The sequence below is a fragment of the Cryptomeria japonica genome, chromosome 8 (genome assembly GCF_030272615.1).
Source record: "Cryptomeria japonica chromosome 8, Sugi_1.0, whole genome shotgun sequence".
NCBI lineage: Eukaryota > Viridiplantae > Streptophyta > Pinopsida > Cupressales > Cupressaceae > Cryptomeria > Cryptomeria japonica.
Genome location: NC_081412.1, coordinates 359395014 through 359409373, shown reverse-complemented (window position 1 = coordinate 359409373; position 14360 = coordinate 359395014). Strand labels below are relative to the sequence as shown.

Genomic DNA, 14360 nt, shown 5'->3' with positions numbered 1-14360 from the left:
CTCGAGAGTATTTATACTCAAAAGCAGCATTATCTACAGTCAAATAAGGCTCCATCTTGAGGTTAGAAAACAACTTTTTACTAGTGTATGTATTTTTGATTTTATATCAGCATATATGAATATTCCTTGATAAAAATAATTATCAAAAATTTTATACCAGCAAAGGTTGTGTTAGTCAATTATTTGGGAAATTGTTAATGCATGACAACTGTTTGCCGAAATGCATTTGATAATAAAAGATAGTGCAGCTGTTCCACATTATAAGACTAAGAAAAGTTGAATGGTTTTCATGTTCCACCAACTATTTAACAAAATGCTTGTGAGCTAAAATCAAGAAAACTGCAAGTGTGGTTAAAATTTCTTGGTAGGGATGTGTTGACGTGTATTTTGTACACAATCATACACAGAATAAAATACCCAAAGGCATCTTATCCTCTCTTGAATAAAGTCGCTAACTGCTGAAGATATCGCAAGAAGGATCAGTTAGGATGACTCCAATGTTCTTTTTAGTAGGTTCTCTACATGTGGATAAGCACCAGTGGTCGTTGTGATTGTTGTGTCATCAAGGGGCCTTACGTCGCCGAAGATTTTTCCTAAACTAAACAAACTTTCAAAAAATGCCAAAAGGGTAGGGTTTGCGAGAGGTCTAATCTAATCTAACCCTAAGAATGACTTAATGTGGACAAGGCTTGGTGAGATTCTACCAACTTCAATATTGCCATAAATTAACAACTCAATTGAAATTGATGCAATCTTCTAAGGTAATAAATGATTTTTCAATACATCAAAGATCAAGGGCACTACCACGAAGGTACATATCCAAGATACAACAACGATTGAAGGTTTAAGCGATTCAAGTATCTCCAGTCGACCATGCAAGGCATTCCTACAATCAGCAAGAAGCTAGTGGTTTGGAAAGCGAATCCTACCAAAGATCAAGTCCAACACTTTGTCCTTCGAATTAACACACTACTTTGATTGAGAATGATTCAAGAAAAATGAACAACCATGAAGATAACCAAGAGAATTGCAACAAAACACCATAACTTCAATATTTCATTGATCTCAAAGCCATCATGTACAACAATTGTTTGAATTCCTTTCTCAAAGCTCAATCTTGCTACAAAAGTAAATTGCTTCTAAACTCTCTAATTCTCTAATACATCAATAATTTCTAACTCTCTCTCATTTTTCTAGTTCTAGTTACAAAATGAAAAGAAATGAGGGTATATATAGCATCCTCAATTACAATGAACGGTCCAGATCGAAATAAGATCAATGGCCAAGATTATGACACCTAAACCCTAATTAGGGTTTATTACAACCATTACATAACATTTAATGCTTGACCAATGATAAAATTGTATTGCTTGGACACATGTCTTCTCTAGAAATTTCCACCAATGGATAGCTAGGGTAGGTACATCAGAGTTTGTGCCACCTTCTATGAATTAGGTACATTGAACCTGGACATTGTTGAGGTGGACCAATCCGACTGGAGGAGTGATGACTAGGATGTCACCTCGTCTGACACTTGTAGCTTGGTAGATATTCAATTTGATGTCGTTGAGAAGCTATCTTTAATTAACTCTTGTTCTAACTCCTTCTGTCCTTGATTTGCAGGATGATTGATGTACCTCGCCTTGGAATGCTGGATTGGAAGAGGTCGCCTTGTCAACGCTAGACTGGAGGAGGTTGCCCTTATCTTTGCTTGATCGTCCTTGATGAGACCGTCCTTGATCTGGCTTGATTTTCCTTGAGAAGAGTCTTTCGACTTGTAGATCTTTCGAGCCTGGGAGTTGCCATCTTGATACCTACACAACATTTCATAATAAGTAACTAGATTTTGCAAGGTATAACTATAGATTAGAGATTAAATTTAGGAAACTTCATGATAAGTCTTTGAGTTATCATTTCCTAAATATGATCAAGCTACTGAAATTCAAAATTTCAAAATTCAAAATTTAAGGCTATGACGATCAAAATTCAAAATTAAGGCAAGGGATCACATCGCCATACCTTACTTGAGAGCTAACTCTAAAATGCAAAATTAAGAAATTCGCCTAGGCAAAAATCAATGTCTGATGACTTCAAAGTGATCTTTTTCAAACGAACGTCCTCCTTAGCAACTTTGCCACCTTTGGGGGGGGGTCTTCAATGTCTTGATGGCAAGCTCGCTTCACTTGAAACTAAGTTCGCACTCCCCTTTGATGATGTTTCGCACCTCCTTTATGAAATTCGCACTTCTCCTAGCACTCTCCAAATCGCATGCAAAGGAATGTTCGAATGATGACTTGAAAATGAAATAATTCACCTCCCCTTTATAGGCGCCCACCCTCTCATTCACCTCTAGGCCGACTTTGCAAAATAAGGCAATTTAAAACAATTTTTAAATAAAAACCAAGGGCCGACTTTGTAAAATATAAGATTTGAAATTTAAGCACTCACCCCACTTTAATTTTTATTTAAAATAATAATTAATTCATTTAATGCCCTTGCAATTATTTAATTCGATTTTTTAAAGGCAAAAAATAATTAATTAAATGTCCAAGCGCAAATTTTAAATGCTAACTTTAATTGAATATTCAAATTTTATTGATTTTAGCATTTAATAAAATTCAAAAATGTAATTAGCGCCAAAATTTGGGAGATGGAAAAATACAAACCATATCGCTCTGGTCCCTGGGAGAGGGACAGGAGCGAATTAGCATTTTAGCCTTGATTCTTTTGTCTTTTACGTTCAAAACTACCTTCTCCACGTGCAAACTAGCACCTTCGTTGGGTTTCTTGAGCTTGATTGATTCAACTTTGTGGATAAATGCCTCTTAAGGTCAATATCGCCCCAGTCCCTTGGTGAGGGACAGGAGCGAACCTCGTGTTCTCCTTAATCCTTGTTTCTTTGGTCACCAATTTTCATCACTAGGCAAGTAACAACGTTACCCCTTCACTCCACGCATACTTTACTTGGCTTTTACAAAGCACATTTGATGTTTGAAGGATTTTCGCCCTGGTCCCTTGGTGAGGGACAGGAGCGATCCTTGTGTTCTAGCCAAAATTCGTCATCTCTTAACCTTAACTTCTTGTTCATCACCTTCCAAATGACATTTTCAACCTTGTATAATCTTGCTTTGACGTGATCTTTTGGGACGAATGATTGATTTAATTAATATCGCCCTGGTCCTTGACTGAAGGACAGGAGAGATCCTTGGTGTCCTGGGCTCATCCTTGTTTCTATCAACTCGCAAACGCCTTCACAGTGTAAAACAATGTCCTTTGGTCCTTCTTGAACATTTGAAATGTGATTAACATTCAAAACTTGAACCCCCATAGAGATTTCGCTCTGGTCCCTGACTGAGGGACAGGAGCGAATTTGGGCATATCGTGTAAATCCTTCATCATATTGACTTGCAATTGTCTTTGAGGCGCAAAATGATGTTCTTTACTCCCTTTCGAACACTTGAAATGTGAGTGGCAACTTAAATTTGGACACATTTGAACATTTCGCTCTGGTCCCTTGGAGAGGGACAGGAGCGAACTTGGGCATTTCCATCACCTTTGCAGTCTTTGATACTTCATTCTTCGTCGAGACACCTCAAACGTCATTGCCACCTTGTACTTTGACTTGGAGTGACTTTATATTTGTAAGGAAGGCAATATAACCAATATTTCGCCCTGGTCCCTGGCTGAGGGACAGGAGCGAACTTACACTTGTAGGCTCAATCGTGCTTTGCTAACTTCCAAATTTATCTTCAACGGATTCGTTGTGCCCCCTTTCACTTATCCTTGGCATGGCATTCGTTTTATCTTGTTGCGAATTTGATCTAAGGAAGAAATCGCTCTGGTCCCTGACTGAGGGACAGGAGCGCCTAGGCAAATATGGGCCTCGCTTCGGTGTCTTGCAATCCTCAATTTGTCTTCAATGGGTCCGTTACACCTTCTTTGCTTTCCTCAAACCTAATCTTCACTTGATCTTTGCCCAAATTTTGCCCTATAAGGAATTTCGCTCTGGTCCCTGGGAGAGGGACGGGAGCTATCATCAAATTTCGCCCTGGTCCCTAGCTGAGGGACAGGAGCGATTTTGCTTCTAAGTCTAATTTTCCTTATGATGACATTTCCAAGTTATATTCAACTGCCAAGATGTACTTCCTTGGTTCTCCTCAAATCGCGAAATTGTTGAAATCTTGCAAGGACAAGGCAATGTTGGATTTTAAGCTCTGGTCCTTCAGTGAGGGACAGGAGCGATTTTTGCTCCTGGCACATTTCCATGTTCGCGAAATTCTTCAAATTATATTCAATGGAAAGAACATGCCTCCCTTTATCTCTTCCAATCCGAAAATCATCTTGATCCTGCAAGGACAATAAAATTTTGAGAAACAAGCTCCGGTCCTTCAGTGAGGGACAAGAGCGATTTGTCTTCCACAGACCAAAATATCACGATTTCAAGGGTTTAATCACTTCACAAGGCAAAGTTAGGTCATTTCCAATACCCGGGATCAATCATCAAAATTCCAAAATTTGGTCAAAATCATTCAATCATACAAGATTCCATAACTCATCATCAACACTTAGGCAAAAATTGGACTCTGCATCAAAATTCCGACTGAACCTAGACCAACTCACTTGACCACCTGACGAATTCACCTTATTCAAAATTGCATCCTACGGGAGGAAGCTCAAAAGGCTCTCAAGATTGACTGGATTCTGGCCTGAAAACACTAAAACGGGAACCCTAAGGCTTGACCCTAATCCAAACGACTCAAAAAACCCTAAAAGCAGAGAGAGAAACAGGCAAAACCGAGCAAAAAGAGGGGGTCCCCATTTTAATGGGGCGATGTGTGAAATGGTCACAACAGGATGTTACATCATATGTGGCAGTGATTTCTCTCTTCTTTTCTATAATCTTGACTCTTCTTTTGGGCTACACATAACCTTGATCTTCTATAATAACTCTACTAGCATGCCTCTCCTCTGGTTCACTACAAAGAATAACATGTGATGCTGAAAATGGAAACATATAATTTACCTGATCCATCACTTTGTGCTGATGTGACTGACCTTTAAGAGGCCTTAGAACCCTAGAAGATGACACCTGTTACTTTTTTTCTCCTAAAGCTCTTTTGTCTTCATTTAAAGCCTGATAAGGGTGCTCTAGAGTACTCTATCACTTCTTCAATCTATGGAGATGCCAGAGGGATAATCCCAATTTATCAATGTGAATGGGGTTGTGGCTGACTCTGTTTTATCAAAAGTATGTGATCTCACCTCCTATTCATCCTTTATAAGCTCTCTAGGGCACGTTAGCCAGTATCCTTTTATCTGAGTTAGAGTAAGGAAGCAATAATCCCTTTCTCTAACTTAAGATTCATTAGCACAATTTGACCTAAATACCTCTAATTGAAGTACATGAGCAAAACTTCTTTCCAAATTTTCTTCCATGAATCCTGGGTCAAAAAATGACCTAACTTCAAACTATAAATCGCAATATCCCTGTCAAGACCCTTGGCAGCATCATTTGGTTTGCAAGAATAATGACCAATAGTAATTGGTGATTGTAGGCCCCCTTTTTGTATAGATCTGAACAGAACAATTGCCAATTGCCTATTCAATTACAGTGAAAGAATCTTGTTGTAAGGGTACCTGTGTAGTATAAGAGGGCTCTCATCAAATCTTGTAACCTTAATGTAAGTGGCTGTCAAGAATGGTATGAACCAATCTCCACATTTATCACCCTTTTGGCTTCCCATGAAAGCTACTCTTTGTATTGTCTTCTTACTCCTATAAACAAAGTTTCAATAAATGTATCATTTACTCTTATATAGTGAGTAAGCAAGCTACCATACTATAGCTGAGGAAGATTATGATAGGGAATCCATAGTTACGGAAGCTGTCTTTTGATTACTCGTTCCAATAAAAAGTACACTTCTTTAGAGGTCCTTTGTTTCTTTGCTGTTTTTCTCCTCAAGCCAAAGAATAGAAGGCATATAATCAGATGAAAGGATTTCAGATGTGATCTCAGTGAGCAGGAAGTTTTCTTCTGAGCTCCATATAAACTAGTATAATTAATATAATCCTCTAATTTGCCAGATCAAGGAAACATGGTAACTCACTCCAATTACCTAATGAATAATTACACGTTTTACCTCAATTTGAAAATCAAGGAAAAAAACAGATTCAGATAATACATAATTATATTGGGTAAAGATACCTCAAGACAAAGGTCATAGGAAAACATGCAAATTTCTTTTAAAAAAGCAGTGATTGAAAAACTATTATTCTCATGAAAATGCTATTCACAATTTAATCAACATAGGCAACATCAACATCCTTCATTGTCAGCAGATAGCATTGGATCTCTTTAATAAGTTAAAATAAATGAGAATTTACCAACAGTAAAAAGCCAAATTTGCCAGTAGCTGAATCCTCAAAATCTTCATGAGAGGAATGGGCCCACATATCTACACCTCCACCTTGCTATCTCAGGCAAAAGAATAACTTTTTATTTCCTAGATGTAAATATCCTGATGTTTTTTATATTCATCTTTTTCACTCATCGTACCAATTCCTTTGTTTTTCAATCCACCGGTTGCTACAACACAATCACATGTAAGTTATCTTGCCAGACAATCCAATATGACTTAGAATATATTTGCAAGTCGATGCTGAGATAATTGCTGTGGTAAGAACATGCTGGCACAAGGAACATCTTTAGGGCTTGCTCCTCCCACAACATCAATATGAAAACCGTTATGTGAGAAAAGAATTATGTCAATACCAAGTTTTATGTAGTTCCAATTAACATCACATAGAGCAATATAAGCTAGCTTTATCATGATATCTCCAAGATTTCCAAAAGTTTGATTGTCCTCCTTTTTGCCTTGAGTCAAACTGTCTCAACTATATGTGTGTTCACAGTAATCCCCTTCAAAAGGCTACGGCCTAGCAATCCATGTATGCATATCAGTGCCTCAGTTTGGAAGATGTACAAAGAGCATCATAGCAACTTCCATAATCCTAGTCTTATTTTAAAGTTTGTTTGGAATTGTTTATTGCTTAACTTCAATTTCAAGAATACTTGTAGTGGAGGTGGACTTGTCACCATTAAGTTCTAGAAAAATCAGGGTTTGAAAGGAACATAATTAACCAACATGAAACTAATACCATCTTCCAAAGAAAAGATGACCATCTCTGCAAAAACCAAATATTTCATTTAAAATGTAGAAAATTGTAAACTACAAAGCAGATACTAAAAACTCTTAAAATTTATACCTGCCTTCCCACGCTAAAATCAGAAACATTTAATTTCCAAATATAAGTTACCTTCGCTGTTTTCTGAGAGAACTCCGCTCTGTAAAGCTACTTTTAGGATCAAAGCATCCCAGCAAAAACTCCCATACTTCTCCTCGTATCGATGGATGAACTCCCTGGGTTTATCACAGTTGCCAGTATAAATCAACCTTCCCGCAGGACACCTTCCAGGTGATAACCTATCATTATGTACTGGAAATTCAGACATACTAACAACACTGCTTTGGGGAAATGGAAGCACTTCTTCTTTTGCACATTATATTCTCTTAATTCAAAACAACAAATGCCTAATTATCACTCCATGCATCCTAAAAATAGATTAAATTGTATCCCCTCTTGAATTTGGAGTTACTTCATTTTACAAAAGCTGTGATAGCAGAAAGACAAACATAAATGCAAATGCTAGAAGAACCCTATTAGTAACATTATGCAAAGCAATCAATGGGGTTGAGCCCAAGTGGTAAAGTCATTGGGTTCTCATGTTGGAGATGTTGGATATTTTGTCATTGATGTCAAATGTTGATGATCAAGGTAGTATGAGTGCTTGTCCAAGTTGCTGATTATTCAAATTGTTCAGTTCAGCTACCTGGTTAAGTACTTGAGCTGCTTGAGATACTTGCCTACTTGGTTGAGCTGGTTGCCTTCCTGGTTGAGCTGCTTGCTTGCCTGGTTGAGCTGCTCGCTTGCTTGGTTGAGCTACCTGGTTGTCTGGTTGAGCTACTTGGCTGTGTTTGAGCTTCTTGGGTGTCAACCTGAGCTGGCAACTTGTCCACTTCACCTGCCAAATTGTCTACTTCTGTTTGACACATCATCAGTTGAATATTCTAATACGATGGTCTGATTATTAATACTCTTTTTGTGGTTTTGGGGAATTATAAGTAGTTTGCGTTGAACAAATCATGAGGGGCAGGGCATATAGCAGATCGTGGAGTTATGTTTTGGCAGTGGTATGCGAAGGGTGGGTGCCAAAGATAGAGGCACCATTTTTAATTCTAAGTGGCATTACTATTTCAGCAGGACTTTTTGGTTGATATTCCTTTTCAACGGTCCAGGCATCTTTTTGTTTGTGTATTCAGTTTATTTAATGCATGCGTTACTAGGAGTCGGCATGTATGCCATTATAAGGCACTCGGTTTTTTTGTTGATTCCTTTTTTAAAAAGAAACCGTGTGATAAGTAGTGAGTGGCAGTGTACGGTTTTGGTGGCCTGCAGAAGCTTTATCTTAAAAAAAGGAAGATACATGTGCTGCATGGTAGGATATAGTTTGTGCATCTTAGTGGGTTTTTTTGGAATTCGATGAATTTTAAGCTCCATTGGAAGAAGCTCAGATGAAGTGCGATGACAGTCATATAAACATACGTTGAAGTAATATGCAAAAAGTGTGTGTGCTGCGAAGCTGGAGACGTATAAAATAAAATTGAGTAGACAGGTTCTGTGTGCATTGGAGTCCAGCCTTTTGAAGCATTTTTCAGTTTGATTTGCAACTAAGTCAAATCTGATTTATGACAGTTTTTGAGAATTTATGAGTAATATAGGAGCATTTTTTGTCAAATCAGTGAATAGGTTTTGATGGCAGACATGTGATCAGACTGTAGATGTTGAGAAAAAAAGTACTATGCATTTGAAGAAGAGAAATTCAAGTTTTTGAGGTTGGTGCCTCATTTTTGGTAGAGTACGTGCTTCATCATTAGAGTTGGTGCTCTCAGTAAGTTGGTGCTCACATGTGTAATCTGGGTTGGTACCCATTTTTGTTAATGAAAGCTATTGTATATCGTGGATTTTCGTACGAGAAATCTGGTGTTTGCATCTTGATGGTTGCTCTGGTTTCATGCATTTAAAACTTTAAAAAATCTCAAATACTGATTCAACCGCTCCCCGCCCCCCTCCCCCTCTCAATATTTCATGTGTGCTCTTCAGGAGACCCAGGCTCAAATTAGCAGTGCATAAAAGCATACCATCATCACAAAGCAGGATAGTAACAAACTACCATTGCATGGCAATATTGCTATTCAGTTATTTAGGCTATTCAACTAACATGCAAAATTTGAGTCCGATAGTAGTCAAGTAAAATCCAAGTCATTCTTATTATGACACTTTCTATTTAAACATAGCTCAAAACATAATTGGTACAATTTTCTTTAAATGGCATGTCCATTTTGTGATCTTCGTAATGTGATAAAAAGTTAGCCATCCTAAAAAGCACAAAGAGAATGTACAGAAAATTTTCAGACAATTAAATTAGGCTCAATAAACAATATGATGTCATGTATCTTTGCAAAGGATAGGTTCTACAATTTTCAAGGCTATTGAACAATATGATGTCTCAAATTTCATAGATAACTTTGGATGCATATTTTCAGTACTATTGAACAATATGATGTCAAGTATCTTTGCTAAGGATAGGTTCTACAATACCACACAACACCTTTGGTTGGGTGATGAGTTCTCTATACAGGCACTTCTATGGAATATTACAGTAGATATTGTTGTTGGTTGAAAATTTTGTACACTTGGGGGAAATATACAAAATTGTGGTTTCAACCACAGCACACGAGTAAAAACTCTCCTAATTAAGGGAAGGCTCCCCCTATCTAACTAAAACTGAAATAAAAACAGGATGGGACAGCAGTCTTCCTTCTTTCTTCAAGAAAGACAATATCCTTTTCTCTTCATAGAAAAGGATAGCGATTGAATATGAACAGCAGTAAGTACTTTCAAGTGAAATGAGAGAAAGGAAATGAAGTTTCCTGAAAGCGCAAAGACTTCCGTCACTTCCTCCGGGACGGGACAGCAATATCAAGCTCAAAGACTTGACTATTGAAAGTCCTATCTACCCTTTGCTATACTAAATTTTACAACGAATAAAAGACAACAGCTCAAAGACTGGAATAATTTATTCTTTTAACACAAAGACAAGAACTAATGCAAGCTCAAAGACTTGCTGCTATTTCTTATCAAACAGTAATTTTTCCTAAAGAATAGATGCAAGCTCAAAGACTTGCTGCTCCTTCTAGAGATTTTCCTATTTTAATTAATCTTCTCTACTTGCAGCTCAAAGACTTCAAATCAGATTGGACTACGCTCCTTTAAAAACACTTTGCATAGAAGAAATAAAAAGATTCAAACTCAAACATGTAGCTCAAAGACTCAAAACTTGAGTAATCCTTCTTTATTATTCTTCAAAACCTTCAATTCACATACATAAGCTCAAAGACTTCTTGCTGTAAATTTGGCAGAGTTTTTGCTTGCTTTCCCAAAAGATGATAATTACAATGGACTCCTCAAGTATTTATAGAAGAGGAGCCTTGAGAAAAAGGTGGGAGGATCCTAACTAACTTGAGAGATTCTCTCAACCACCAAGACTCATTCAATAAATAACTGAGACTTCATTAACTAACTAAGAGTTACTCCAACTAACTAAGACTTATTCCAACTACAGTCCTAATCGGACACAACTTGTAGTTGATTTACATGTAATTACAAAAGTGCAAGTAATGTGTAACTTGCATTTTATAAAAAATACTTTTACATGCAACTTGTCAAAACTAAATTACAACTAAAGATTACAAAAGAGGGAAAATTAAACTAAGTGTTGAAAAACACTTAAGTTGCATTTTGTGAAGACACAAATCCTTGAAATTTCCGGATGCTCGCTTGTAGTTCCTCGGGATTCGGTTCATGGGTGTTCATGGCAACAACCATAGTCTTCACAATAGTGTCATGACAGCGGAGAAGTGCGGAATTGTTTTTATCCAGGGTAGACTGGATTTCATGCAAAAAGGCTTGATGTTTCATCAATGCTTGAATCGAAGCTGCCGAGAATTGTTCACTCCTCCACTCATTATGAATCCTCATCTGTAAATCAGCAAGAACTTCTTCTTCTAGAATCAGCTCTCCATCCTGACTTACTATGTTGCAAGAGGCCCTTTCACAATGTGAGACAATATCTCGGTAAACTTCACCCCGGAATCTCCTTGCATCACCGATCTCCTCAATGAGGGATTTAAGAACAAGGGTCTTGTTTTCCATGAGTTCTTCAAATTCCAAGTACATGACCCTGGAAGAGATGATGGCATGCTCCTGCAAAATACTCAGCTGTTGTTGGGGCATGGTACGCCAGATTGTCAAACTTTTCTCAACACTTTCCAGATTCTTTTTGAAAGTATTAGAAGTCTGATCCAGTTTCTCCTCAATGGTTTCCAACTTAGACATTATTTGAAAAATGTCTTTCATTACTTGTACACATTGATCATGAAGCTGATCAACCCAGGAATCCAGTGCTTGTACTTTCTGAGCAGCCCTTTCCACTCCACGAATCGATTCTTGGGAACCAGAAGAACCTATGGAGTTACTCCCTTCAGCAGCAGGTTTTGTGATTTTATGAATGGCTGCCATAAGCTGTCGGTTTTCCTCTTCTAGCTTGTCTTTCTTCGCTAGAAGATCATCACACCTTTGCACCAATGAAGTAACAGAAAACTGAGCATCATGTTTAATGACCTCATGCGTTTGCTTGGCCAATTCTATCCTTGTAACCTTATAATCAGCAGCTGACATTTCATCAAGTGGCTTATCTGCAATAGGTTCCACAATTTCAGCTACTTTCATCTTGTTGCTATCAACAATTACCCTAGAGATAGTCTTGGCCTTCTTAGCAACTTTGGATCTGGACTGTTTGAGTTGCTGGTAGTCAAAGGCATCAGGTGAGATCTCTTGCATCTTCCTTTTCGGGGTGAAAGAACTAAGCCATGGAGGCAAAGTCATCAACTCACTTCCAGTAGCAGTCGTAGGCAAAGGAGAAGTAGTTTCTGTTTGAATTACCGTGGTCACCCTGGGAGGAATATCAGTTGGGACAGCGACCACGGTTTGCTCAGTTACCAATGGGCATGAAGATTGCCTCATGAATTCTTCAAAACCAGAAGTGGAAGTATCAATTTCTGATAACTGGATGCAAGTAGGAATATCCGTAGGAACTTTCAACACACTTTCTTGTTGATGATCAGGAGATGGCTCGTATGCTGAAATGGGAATTGCATTCTGAGGAGACTCATCCACGAGCAAATCAGGAGGAGAAAGAGGCGTCTCAATGGAAACTGGAGGAATGACCTCATGAGGCGAGTCTGAAACTGGAGACTTAGGAGCATCGTCAGATTGCTGCCCCTCTTCTGGATTATACAGATCGATCACCTGGACGTGGAATCGTGATTTTTCCTTCCCACGAATAGTCGTCTCCTCAGGAGGAAGCACTACTGCGCAACTGTCTCGTAACTTGATCCTTGTGCCCGAAGATGAAGCACCCTCCTTGTTGTCGATCTGAATCTCAGATTTCCGTCCAAGAGGCCCCGTAGAATCATCTTCTTTACCAACCTTGATTTTGATGAGTCTAACAGCATTACTTTTCAGCCATGCGTTAGTGTTGGCCAAGATAGGCTGAAATCTGTCAAGGATGGAGATGCACTCCTTGTGTGACCATTGGATCAAAGGAAGTGGAGCTTCCTCAACCCTCTGTGAAGTGTATTCAGGATCAAGTATATGCCCGTCATCAATCATCCCTTGTGGGATATCCGCCAAGTTCAAGTCAACAATTTGCTCAACAGTGAGCCTACAGTAATCTATCTTGAGGACTTTGGCTTCTGTGCGGAGATCTACCCAGATGTCTTCAATGCGATTAACATGCACAAAGGATTTCTTGATCTTCTCCTTCATACCTCTATAATCAAAATCAGCTCTAGGTTTGAACCTTTTAAGCTTGATTTCCTGCAATTCAGCCTCCATGGCCTTAGCCTTCACAGATGTGACAAGGGAGTATCGACCAATTTTCAATGGGTTTGTGGTAGAGATCCCCATTCCAACCTTGTGTCTAGCAGACTGAAAAGTATGAACAGCCATGATCTGTCTTCCCAACTCCATAAGAATTATCTTATCGGTTGGGTATCTTGGAAGCATGTATGGCTGGCCATCATAGCATCCAATCCTCATATAGGTGAAGGTGGGAAATTGCAGAAACAAACACCCATACTCAGACACCTTGACCCATGCCCCATCCGATACTCTTTTGTTCCTGAGATCCATGTCAAACTGACACATGAAATATCCGAAGAATGCATCTTGGACCCTTCTAAAATGCAATCTGCTGGGTTTCAATGGCAACTGGTCATAATATTCCCAAACTGGTATAAGCGAGCAATCACCCTTGGTAGAAAGACCTGGAAAGTGTCTAAGTGATGCTGCTAAATATACCAAATAAGAATTCATGAAGAAGGTCATGGTGGTAGGAACTGCTGCAAGTTGTTCGCACAAGGCATCGCTGATGACTTCCCCCCATGAAATGTGATGTGACTGCCGTATGAACATAATGAACTAATACATCCATGGCTCAAAGACATTGGAATGCTCAAGGCCCATCATCCTGCTGAGAAGAGTGATGGTGTCTCCTATCTCCCATTTGAAATCACAACGGTACAACTTTGCCCACCTTGAGAAGGAAGGTCGTGGCTCTTGAATCCACCTATTGATGTGTCGCTTGCAATCTTTTTCCCTTTTCACATAATACTCTGCTGCACTTTCTTTGGTGATTTCCATATAAACAGGTGCAGGAGGTATTCTGAAGACCTTCTCGATTGTATCCGCATCAAGACGAATTATAGCTTCACCATCATCATTTTTGATGACTCTTGATTCCTTGTCAAAATGATGGGCGCATGCAAGAACGAACTCAGGTTCTAGGGCAGCCACTGGGAAGGAAGATGCATGATGGATATGGCTGTCCAACAGCCACTGCAAGTTATTATCCTGTGGATCTTCTACCCTGTTGATGAATTCTACCATATCAACGTGCCCTATCTCCGTGTCTCTGATGCGATCCAAAGGAGAAGAAACCTGGGAAGGTGCAACCTCATTCTGATATTTGTCATATTTGTATTTCATTTTCTTTGGAGTTGGAGATGCTGGCAAATCTGACATTGATTGTGAACCTGGAATGCTGTGATGAAGACTTAAAAGAGTTAAGGCAACATCATAGTCAGCTGCAAATATCATTCTTCCTTCTTAAAATGGGT

General features: G+C 38.8%; 1 protein-coding gene across 1 annotated transcript in view; it reads right to left on the bottom strand.

The window, feature by feature from the left end:
• The window catches only part of LOC131066300 (rab GTPase-activating protein 22), a 263646-nt gene that overhangs the window by 138798 nt on the left and 110488 nt on the right, over positions 1-14360 (bottom strand). The window contains exon 3 of the mRNA XM_058001025.2: positions 7318-7421. Within this exon, the coding sequence (XP_057857008.1) occupies positions 7318-7421 (104 nt within the window). The remainder of the gene's footprint in view (positions 1-7317; positions 7422-14360) is intronic.